The sequence below is a fragment of the Sebastes fasciatus genome, chromosome 17, assembly GCF_043250625.1.
Source record: "Sebastes fasciatus isolate fSebFas1 chromosome 17, fSebFas1.pri, whole genome shotgun sequence".
NCBI classification, from domain to species: domain Eukaryota; kingdom Metazoa; phylum Chordata; class Actinopteri; order Perciformes; family Sebastidae; genus Sebastes; species Sebastes fasciatus.
The window spans coordinates 5,341,099-5,353,138 of NC_133811.1; the positions used below are offsets into that span (position 1 = coordinate 5,341,099).

The following is a 12,040-nucleotide window of genomic DNA, read 5'->3' on the forward strand; positions in this document are numbered from 1 at the left end:
CTTATGCCTACCAATTTTATTTATGTAACAGGCAGCATTTGTTATTTTTTTCATAACTCGATCTTGTTATTGTTGAAGTCACTGAGAACCGAGAAAAAACTTTTCATTAAATAGTTTTTATTTGTTCAAGTTTAGCATGAATAAATGTCACCTTTTTCCTTTACATAATTGCATTATCAGTTGATATAACATTTTCAAATATTCAAACTCCATATTCTTATACAAACTGTACTCTGCTTTCATGACATAATTAGCAACACCGCCAAGCACACAGCAAACAAGAAAATTACCGGCAGATTAAATGATAATGAAAATAATCTTTAGCTGTAGTCCTAAATTGAGTAATTAATTAAACTAAAAGTGACCTTAATCCAAGAGGACATAAAACAATAAAAAATTAACTTTAAAGCTGCAGGTTGTATTTTATTATTTGTTTGTTTTGTGTGTAGCTACACTGTTGTGTATTTACACATCTAGTAGGCTTGTGCCAATTGGCAATCGGCTATTGGTGACCTTCAGTAACCACGATTAAACGATATGAAAATAGAAACGATTGCCCAACTATAACATCTAGTAGACATTAGCATTCTTGTTGAGTTGTGTTTGTGTCCACTTGATGGATGTAAGTCCAATATTCAGTCTCTTTTAGCTCTGTTTTTGGTCACCACCAACTCCCGAGGGAAATATCCAGCTCTTTAGCTGCTAAATGCTCCACTATGTTGACCAGCCTGTCTCTGTGTCTGTCTGCTGTAGTCTATTTAGAGAGTTTAAAACATCCCCATTGGTAAAGGGTTACATGACAATACAGATGATAAGCTTAAAGCAGTTTTAATTGATTTTTTGGCCACTTGGGGGCAGCGTAACAACCTGTTAAGACAACACTGATATATTATCACTTAATAAAGTCTTTACGGTGAACATGTCAGCAAACAGTTGCCTTTTTACACCTGAGACATGCAGTCCACCTCGCTAAATTAAGTCCAGTTCGCAGCAAATATCTGCTAAATGTTCACTAGCTCGTCACTAGACCCAAACAGTGAGTTAAAACAGGCTAAATACCTCAGAAGAGCTGAGGACAACCGTAGAGTTGGGTGATAATTCTTTGCGGGATCATCACTATGAGAGAGATTTTTAGAATAAATTATACACAAAGTCATTAGATCCATTATTCATGAAAAAAATATTGATTGGTGCAGCTTTAAAGATGTGATGCGACTGTCTGCTCAACAAAGCCACAAACACAAGTTGTTCAGCATCGTGGCGAGTCACCTTCAGTTCCAAGATTAGACTGAGAGACAGACAGGAAGGCTCCATCCTCTAAGTAATTTAACGTTCTGCTAGACTTCTCTAGTCTTTGCACCAGGGGGCATCCTGGGTGATTCTTTCACAAGAAAAACTGCTCAGAATGAAGGTGCGAAAAGCAACCAAAATACAGGAATCAATTGGGTCTCCACTGCTCACGCCACATTTGGAGGGAATATAATAAACGCAGTCGTACTGAAGGAGCACATAAAGCGAGACAAACCCCCAAAACACTGTGTATTTATTGGCGCAAGGTGATGAAGTTCGAGGCCTCCCTGAGGCAACACATCCAACAGTCACTATGACTCTCCTGCATGGCCAAACAAATGTGTTTTTCCTGTTTAGCAGCAGACAGAGTTTACTGCTTATAAATCAAAAATGAGTCGGGAGGCAAAATCCGATGGCAAATGCATCTCTTGAGATGCATCTGAGATGCATTGATATTAGGTTAGGGGGAGGTGAACTGCAATCAGTCTCAGCTGGGTCGAGACAATATCCGGATATATCTGGATACAAGTTTCTATATGTGAACAGGGTCTAATGGACGGATGAACTCTGCCCTCTCCTCAACACTTCACTAGTTATATGTGAAAGTGCTCTCTTTATCTCCTTGCTCTTCATTAAATCAAGCTTTGAGCACGGCAGCATATCAAAGAAGGTATTTTTGTAATATGGTGATACCGCTTTAATGAGAATGACTATTTTAATACTTGGAAATTAATTCACATTTTCTGTAATTTACTACAGTATGTGTCACTGCAACCCTGCCTCCTATAAAATCACCAGAGCTGTCCTCAACCAATGAAATTCTTAACACTCATAGGATTTTGTCGACTAATCGATTGGATTTAATCGACAGATAGACAACAAAGAATCACATAAAGCATCCCTTTAAATCCTGGCATTTACTAGAGTTGTGCTCATAAATTTCTTGGAAATAAGTCATTCAGCATGAAAGAAGTATAAAAAACTAATGAATGCATAAACGACTGAAGAAATCGACTAAGACCAAAACAAAGAGGGGGCAGAGCTAAAAATTACATTCCCATACAACTAAACTGCATTGTCTATTACGTTTCAAGGGAAACGTATTTTCTGCCGGATTGCAGTTTTAAACAGTTTTAAACAGTTTGAAACACATTAATGTTGTAAATTGAAACAAAACAACAAAACCCCGCAAAAATTACTTAGGTTAGGTTTAGCAAAAAAAAATCATTAAAATGACTATGACTATGTTTGTTACCTTATTAAGCTACAGACATAAATTATTGGTGCCTTCAAATGAAACTCGTGAGCTCGTGTTCACAACATGGGAAGTCGTGTACACATATGCGTGGCGTTCAAGTGGTTAAGTCGTGAGAACACCGCTGCTGAGCGACGGCTATATTAACGTCACTGTCGGCGTCTAGAAGCCACAGAGGCTAACAATTTAGCAAGCTAGCAAGCAGGTGACATAATGCAGGAAATGTAAAGGCATAATGACAGAGGAGAAAGATGAGGCGGTTGGAAATAAAACAATTTCCTCAGACATAAAAAATTACAAAGAAAAACAATATACGACAAATTACAAAATATTATCTTATTATGCACCGAAAAACGAATTCCAAGGCCTCCGCCATTTCTGACAACCTCAACAAACTCGTCACAACTTGTAAACTGGGAGCTTTCAGAAACTTTCCACTTATGAGGTCGTGAATACCACAAGAGGGGGCTGTTCATACGGACTCTTCTCGTGAACATGGTAAACACGACCCCATTTGAAGGTACCATAAAATAAGTGAGTGTTGACTTTTGCTGTGTGTGTTCCTTTACCCATACTACTTTATCTAGTATGCCAGAAAAAGATTTAGTATGTCCCAATACACAGTATGTCAAATGCAGTATGACAAAAATACCAGGATGTCCTACTACATCTGGTTGCATTTTGCACACACAGCCGCAGATATGTGAGCAAGAGGGTCAATGTTCAGAATCAGAATCAGAAGGTGCAATGTTATGATGAAGTAGGATGTCCCAATAATTGTATGGATACAACAATACATACTTTGTAAGGGCAGCCGCAGTATGTAATGTATGTATGTATGTAACGGTAAAAAGTATGCAATTTGGAACGTAGCATTCGTTTCATCCGGGACATGAACAGCGGCCTCCCGTGGATTATCATTACAAACGTATTTGTTATACGTCAAAAACAAACGTAATCTGCGACAAAATATATGTTTTCCTCAAACGTTAATCCTGATGCAGTTTTATTGTATGGGAACGTAAGTTTTAGGAGGCAGGGCTGGTCTGTGAAGTGACCAGTATTGGGGATAATCCAAATTAAAAAAGATAAGAACTACACTCCAATTGAATATCAGCCATACTGCGGAGGTTCAGTCAACCAGTCTTTTGAAATATTGTCACAAACATTAAACTTGAAAAAAAGTAACTCTCACAGCACTGGCAGTAATTATGCACTAATGTATCCTTTTCTCTGGACTCTCCTCATTCCAAAACCATACAATTATCCCACCTTGATTTCTCTGAAATTATTTCAGACCTGATGTTTGGACGCGGCGTTCCCGTCTGGTAATTGACAGAATTATGCACAAACAGTCCCCGTCAGTTTGCAGTAAATTTGTTTTCATTAAATGTGTCATTATTTTATTCGGAACATTCACGGAGCTCCCGTAATGAACCGTATGAAAAACAGCACGGCACATAAAAGCTGCGGCGAGCCTCTTTATACTAGACCGGTGGGTTATTCTGAGTTGTGTTTTTGTACAAAAGCATCATTGTTTATAACTCTATTTCTAGACGTGGAGCTTCTCTGGCTCATGTTTTATTTGTTCCTTTTTTACAGTACAGTATATTCCCAAATACCTGCTGCAGCAACCTGACTTACTGCAGCAACCTGACTTACTTAATAAATACACACAGCAGGTCTCCATCACATATACAAGCCACAAAACAAAGGGGTCTCTGGAGAGTTTTAGCTCTCAAACAATGCATGCTGGGATGTCTGCTAACATGCTGATCATGTTTCTTTAGAAACTTAATTTGATGAGTTGAATAAACTCTTCACGCTAATGACAAAAATGATTCCAGTATATTCCTGCATGATGTTTTACAGTACAGGGCTGTGTGTTGGCAAGAATCTGGCGATACAATACATATCATAAAATAGGGGTAATGCTTTAATATATTGCGATACTTACTTAATTTTAGGAAAACTGTCATAGTGTAAAGAACACACAATAGGCAAAAATAACACTGCATGCATAAAACGACATGTTTTTTGACAAAAAGTGCATGTGATTATCATAAAGTGGGCATGTCTGTAAAGGGGAGACTCGTGGGTACCCATAGAACCCATTTACATTCACATATCTGGAGGTCAAAGGTCGAGGGACCCTTTTGAAAATGGCCGTGCCAGTTTTTCCTCGCCAAAATATAGCTTTACTTTGGAGCTTTATTTAACCTCCTTTGTGACAAGCTAGTATGACATGGTATCAATGGATTCCTGAGGTTTGGTTTTCTAGTTTTTGAAAGATCGAATAGCGTCAGATTTTTAAGAAGTTCATTAAAAATCGACAGCGTTTTGGAGAATCGATACAGAATCACAAAACATAATATCGCGATACTCGTGTATCAATATTTTCTCACAGCCCTAGTATCCGAAACTTGATTTTTACGCTACAAGACCACCAAGGTGGCGCGTTCTGGCCTGTTATAACGAAGCCTACCTCGTAGAAGATCCGGGGTCGGGTGTGGCCAGTTGTAGGTCCTGATCAGCTGCCAGTCAAAGTCGTCATCTTGTCCCTGTCGGTATTCACACAAGCCAGGGTCCGAGTCCTCGTCAAAGGTGCAGCCAGCTACAGCGAAAGGAAGAACAAAATGTGTTGGAAGAGGAGAAAGTGATTAAAAAACATGCAGCTATTAGTTCTATAATGTTCTTTGCTTCCAGGAGGAATGCATCATACTGTAGTCCCTATTCACCAGAGAAATGATCGCTCACTTACATCACCACAGGCTCACTTTAAATGTGTTAATACATCAACTCTTGTAGAATCTTTGAAGCTATAAACTAAATTACAGTTAATGGTTGTCACCGGGCGGTCAGCATGGACTGCCTCTCTCATCCGTTTCCTCAAAAATCTACCGCCATTTGGCGCAATTAGCCCTGTGGTGTGGAAATGACACAACAGCCACAGGTCACCCAAATAGTCAGGAATAATGGCGGAGCGGCGAGAGGGGGTTCTTCAGTTGATGGCGGACAACAACAGCCTGGCTCTTAGCCTGTGAAGGTGACCCAACCCTGTCTGGCCTCTAATGGTTGCATTCACTATCCGGGCCATTATCACACAAACCAGAGGCTTTTAAAGCCAGCGGCTCCGTTGTCGAGCTACAGTCGGGGACAAAACGGTGTGTTCTTGTTTAATTGGTCAGAAATCACAGGTGCACTTCAGGGAATCTAACAAAATGAATAGTCTGGACTCGGGAGGAACATCATGCAAGTGTGTGTGTGCCTTATTATGCTCTACTTGTCTTCATCCATAGAGTGATGTTTTATTGATACGCACGGCTAAGACACAATGTGCCTATTAGAGCCGGAGCGAGCGATTGTTTTCTTCTTTTATTGACCTTTTGACGCTTTTAATCTACCAATCCATCACCATTTCCCAAGAGCCCCCCACCCCTTCAAATTGCTCGTCTTGTCCAAATAACAGTCCAAAGCACAAGATATTTATTTCGCAATGATATAAAACAGGGACAAGCCGGAGCCAGAGAGTGTTTGCTTGAAAAATAATGAGTCAAAACTCATCGTTTTTAGTTCCACAAGAGCGCCCCGACGCTGCGAGGACATTGAGATTTATTCAGAAAGCAAAAACAACATGTGAAATACAAGATGAGAGTTTAAACAGGGCGATCGTAGATCGGAGGATGCTCGTCGATCAAACATGTCAGTATCAATTAAATTGAATATTGTGATATGGCATAAGTGTTGTCTTTTCCTGGTTTTACAGTAAAGTGATGTCATTTTCTGAACTTACCAGACTGTTCTAGCTGTTCTATTATTTCCCTTTACACATTTAGTTATACAGTATATATATATAGTTATATTACTGATCATTATCAAAAATCTCATTGTGTAAATGTTTTCACCAATGGTCAACCCTACAATATCGTTGCTATATCGATACCGATTTGATTTTCTCCATATCTCCCAGCCCTTATAGCAAGTGATCTTGCCTTTGCAGCTTTAGCCAACTCCAAACATCCTCCTACTATCTAACGCCGTTTGCCCACTGCGGTCCCAGGACTCCGTTTACCAACAGATCGCATTAACGCTGGGCAGCAGTGAGCTACTCTGACTCGGTGCCAGCTTCTACTTTACAGTATCCCGTTTGTTGCTTTGTGTTTAGAAGCTCCATCTGTTTTCTTTAATAACATATAAGTTAAAAAAAAAATATTGTATGTTGCAAATAAACTACTCAGTCTGCTAATTTTGGACCGCCGCTTTCGCCCTTCCTGCTGACAAACGAAATATCACCAACCAGCAAACGTCCCCACCACCACCACCACCGCTGCCACCGCCACCACCAGCCACCCCGGCCCTCTTCCCCTCCGCCTGCAGCCAAGCGAGTGTTTCCGGGTGTGTAAGCAGATCAGAGTTTTAATTGCCTCCTGTGTGAGGGCTGCTTGTTGTTTCTGCTCCGTGCCCGGTTATCTGAGGATGAGAGGGCTGAGTGGTGGAGCAGGCCCCTCGGTGAAGGCCTGCCTTTCACTGAGAGCCCTCCAGCTCCGGGAAGAAATGTCACCATCAGACACGTTCCACTGATTCCCCTCATTAAGACTCATCCTTCCCAGCCTCCTTTGCTTTTAGCGCACGCGTTCCTCTCAGTGCCCAAATGAGCTTCTCTGGCAGCGGGAGGGCAAGCCCATGTAATTAGAAAAAGCCACGTGCATTCTGCTGAATTTTTACTGATGTGCGCGTGCATTTCATCCAATGTGTGTGTGTGGTTAGCCGAGGTTGTTTTGCTGTTTTGATGTTTACTTAAAACTGAATGAAATTATAATGAATCTGTCAATGTCACACAGGCTAAAGCCGTAACGACTGTGGGAATGAATTATTTGTGTTCATCACAGCGACGGGGACTCTGGCCGACGAGGGACAAAGATTGCTCGAAATTTTCCACATCATAATAAGTCGAGAGAAAGCGGCTTTTGAGAATGCTAATTGCTTATCGGAGGCGATAGCGCGGCGCCGTTCGTTCCCTACAGTTTCCCCGAGCAATGCGCCGCCATGCAGAGCAGCGGTAACACCTAGAGACGTGGACGACGGGGCCCCGAGATAACTTTAGTGAGCCACTGTCACAGCTGACAGGTTTCTCGGGGGAGAGAACAAAGAGGGAGAAATAAATAAATGTGCAAAGAACGAGGCGCCCTCCTCCTCTTTGAAAGGTAGGAGAGGTAATTTGCCAAACAAGACTCGTAGCTTGTCGTTGGATACCATGCCTGGAACGTTTTATCTGTGTTGGGCCTGTCCTCCTGTCTCAACTTCAGCACATTTCACCGCTCTTTCTTCTACCCGGCAAAGAAAACATGATAAGTAGCGAGACTTTGTCGGTTGACAGTCCCACCTAACTTGTACCTTCCCTTCCTACTGTGTTAACTTGTGTTATCCACATCCACTTCCAGAGGTTCATATCCAAGTCATTTTAATGCTCCGATCTGAAATCTGTTGCAGCGTTTCATCACATTTCACATAACTAAGCAATAAAATGGTTTTCTTGTTTCTAATTTTATATGAGACCGCTGATCAGAGAAATCCTCGGCGTGGTGTTGGGGGGGATTTTACTCAACAGCCAGCAAAGCCTCCGTGAGGCAGCTAAAAATCTCATTAATACGGCTTTCAGTGACGGTCTAAATACTGTTTCAGAGGCTTCCCCATGGTACGTCAGAAATCTGAGGGGGAAACCCAATATTAGTCTTTTCTCTGACTTTCTTTTATTATTTAAAATGGTCAAACTTAACCACTTAACTATTATTTCTTATTGAAGAACTGTAAACGAGTCCTTCGTGTATATTTTTTATCTCTAAAAAAAGGCTCAGTAATTTCCTCAAACAGCTGGGCACTGTTGGTTTTAGCTAACTCTATTCAAACAGGAGGAAATACTGCATTTGTGAGGGACTGTCTTTGACTATATGAGGCACAGAGGAATAAGATATATCGTTGTGTCTTTGGATAGACACACACACAATACTTGTTAGTAGATACATTCATTGTTTTGCCTGCATTGCAATTTAAACATATTGAATATCAACATTTCAGCAGTTTTACATTAGCCTTAGCCAAAATGACTTTCAGCAAAAGCGTCAAATATATTTTAAAAAATGCTTGAAATGCCTTATTTGCCTTGGCTTTAAGCTATTAAAGGGTTGGTACACCCAAATAACAAAAAGACATTGTGTATTTAATTACTTTTTTTTAATGTTAATCGGCCAATTAAAATGGCCGTTATCAGTTGTCATCGGGGGCTTAGATTTGAGGTGATATGGCCCTACTCTATCTCCTAATTGGCTCAGTAGGCCGTTATCATCTATTGTTAGTCTGGATCATCGCCGGGAGGTTCAAAATTGTTAGCCGGTGACTTCTAATGGTAGTTATTGTGACGTAGTATAAAGAGCGACAAAGTCTGCGTAGGGAGGTCGGGATGGATGGATCGGTCAAACAAACACTTTCACCCAGAAGACCTACGTAAGTTAACTTGCGTAATGTACGAAACATACTTAACTTGCATATGTTACTTAAGTTATATAACAAACTTACTTATTCTAACCATTACCATAATCTTTTCTTAAACCTACCCAACTAGTTTTGTTTCAATTCACAACGTTAGCCACGTGTTTAAAACTGCGATCGTTTCAAACCGTGCGGGTAGGTGCAGTTTGCCTATTTTTCTCCATCTGAAGCATTATAAATGTAGTGATGAAAACAACTGATAACAGCCATTTATTGGGCTGATAAGATTCGAAACATGTGGTTTGACAGTAATTATTTAGAAGATTTTCATTTAAATAAATGTTAAGTAACACAATGGTGATTGAGCCCCATGGCCCACTGATGAAAGTATTGCAATATTTATATATTTGCAGTATTACGAACGGGTGTCTGTGCCGACATTCCCAGAACAAAATGCTGTTTTAAGTTACTGCTAATGCAAACTGAACATTTCCTACTGCTGCAGCTTGACATTAAAAGCATTTAACAAGCAAAACACGAGTCGACTTTTATCATCATCACCCCCCAAGTATTCTGGGACTCGTAGTATTAAACCACATTTGCCGTTTCCACCAGTGAACAGGGTGTCGCCGAGTGAGAAACTGTGCTGTGCTTTTGTAGTCTAGGTGCACCGGCCCCTAAAGAGATACCTTTCGAAACCAGTCAGGAGTCTAATACCTTCCAGTTAATTGAATCCTATTAGCAGTGTTTGTGTAGGATCAAAGTCAGGAAGTAACAGGGAGAGCATAACTCTGCTGCACAAAGTGGCTGTGAGGGAGCCAGAAGAGGCCCTGGAGGGAGATTAATGGGAGATGGTGTAGACCAGCCTGAAGTGCTTGTGATGGAACCCGGGTATACGACCGGCCAGCCTGCCTCTACAGTACAGGCACGGAATAATAGCCCGCGCAGCCGGCACATCATATATACGTTGTGATGGAGAGGGAGGAAAAACACAAGCCTCTTACATAGCATTTATCCTGGAGAGGGAGAAATAAATTAGAGGGGCGAGACAGAAAACAGTGGGCTGGGTGAAGAGCCCCTCAAACAGAAGAACAAGAGAGAAAGAGCAAAGCCAAAGAGGGGCGGAGATAACGAAAACAAATCACAGATTACAGTATTACAAGTGGAAAACAAGATGTTTTTTTTCCTTTGTCTCAAAAAGCTATATAAAACACCAAGAGGTAATCAAAGAAGTCTGAGACGAGGACGGGTTTCGATTGATCACATCGCTCCAGTGTAGTTTCTCTCAGATAGGCTTCAATCATCTATACTGTACAGATTTAACAAAGACACTCATTTGCAATTACTCGAAGATGGATAACAGGGCATGAGCGGCGGCTGATTCTCACAGATACAAAGAGAAATCCCAGCTGTATGTGGACGGCTGCCAGTCTGAACGATTTGCCTTTCGCTGCTCATTTGAAGAACATGAATTCAATGCTGCTGAATCCTCCATTAAAGAGAGACTCTGGGACCTCCCCTCTTTATGATTGCTGCTCTCTTTTCTGATGTTTCAAGGAAAACTTCAGGAATACCACTTCTCCTGCATGTGAGTGCTATTTCGAAAGCCCTTTTCCCACTGGAAAAAACACCCACTAACACCCACTAACACCCACTAACACCTGGCTTTTGTCTTCAGTGGGACTTACAATTACAATCGGCATTCAATTCAATCAATCCTGGGACAACTGACTCTGCTCCTGCTCTGATCGGCAGTGATGGAAACATGACACCCGGGTGAACACGCTAATGTGACGCGCGTTCAAGTGAATACATAATAAATAAAATCAACAGGGATTTGGAGAATTATTATAATTAACGTGCAAATCATAAAATGAATATGCTCTCCTCAAAGTCACCAGACTCCATTCAGAAAACAGTCATTTTACCTTGCTGATCATTGTACAACTAGGGCTGTTGCTGTGAAGGAGTTTCCCCTGTGGTGATAATGATTGGCTCAACAGCAGGATATGCAGTATTATTGTAATTTTTTGCAAATTACTTAATTCATCCTAATTTTAGTGCTTTACAAATAAGCTTTATTATTAGGCTATTATTAGGTATATTGTTGCTTTTTAAATATAGACACTATTGAAATACTTGTTTATTGTTAAATGCTGAACACAGTGGGGAAATGTCAGCTGAGACGCTTTGGTTGCATCTGGTTGCTATGATACGGAATATCCGCAGAAGTAAAAATGACGATGGTCGACATACTCTGGATGAAGGGAAAGCTGAAGCACGTAGGGAGAATAGGACAGTCTACGTGTATTAATTTTTCCTCTACTGTTGTTGTTGTTCAGCACATGTAGCTTCATGCAGGCTGTGACGGTTGGTCTTTGTCCCGCCCCTCCACCATTGTGATTGGACGGCTGGGTAAAAAGTGACACTGATGAGCGCAGAGTTTTACCCAAAGTTTTTCAACTGGCGACAACCATAAAAATAACACCAAACGTGCATCGCTCGGCGCAGAATACCTCGTCACACTACTACCGTGGCGCTCCCGTTGCAAAGAATTCAAAAAAGAAAAAACTTTGCTCGCCATTCCCTGCGGTTGACTTGTCAATAGCACGGTATTGCAGTATTGCTGTTATTGCGACAGCCCCGATGTAAAACACACTTCATTCAAACTCAGCAGAAACAAAATAAAACTCATCAAAACAGTCTTTTGTTAGTCGTTCCACTGTTAAAAAAAAGAAGTAACCAGTAACATTTCACTGCTTACTAACCCTGCTTCCAGTGCCGGCCACCGCATCCGTGACGTCGAATGAGACAGCAAGAAAAAGAAAACAGACAGGCCAGTGCAACGGTGCCGGCATACTCGTAATAGAAAAGGAGTATATCGCCTATTTTTTAGCGGGTTTTCCTGTGTTTAAAAAACCTGCATATATATGCTTTAATTTTGGTGGGAAAAGGGTAGAATGCAGATGCCACTATAATTTCCCCTTACGTAAAATTTAAACTTGACTG

General features: G+C 41.0%; 1 protein-coding gene across 6 annotated transcripts in view; it reads right to left on the minus strand.

Moving 5' to 3' along the window:
- Positions 1–12,040, minus strand: part of ptprua (protein tyrosine phosphatase receptor type Ua) — a 264,979-nt gene that overhangs the window by 189,030 nt on the left and 63,909 nt on the right. For all 6 annotated transcript variants that reach the window (XM_074614139.1, XM_074614144.1, XM_074614143.1 and 3 more), the window contains exon 2: positions 5,031–5,159. In XM_074614139.1, coding sequence (XP_074470240.1) covers positions 5,031–5,159 — 129 coding nt within the window. The remainder of the gene's footprint in view (positions 1–5,030; positions 5,160–12,040) is intronic.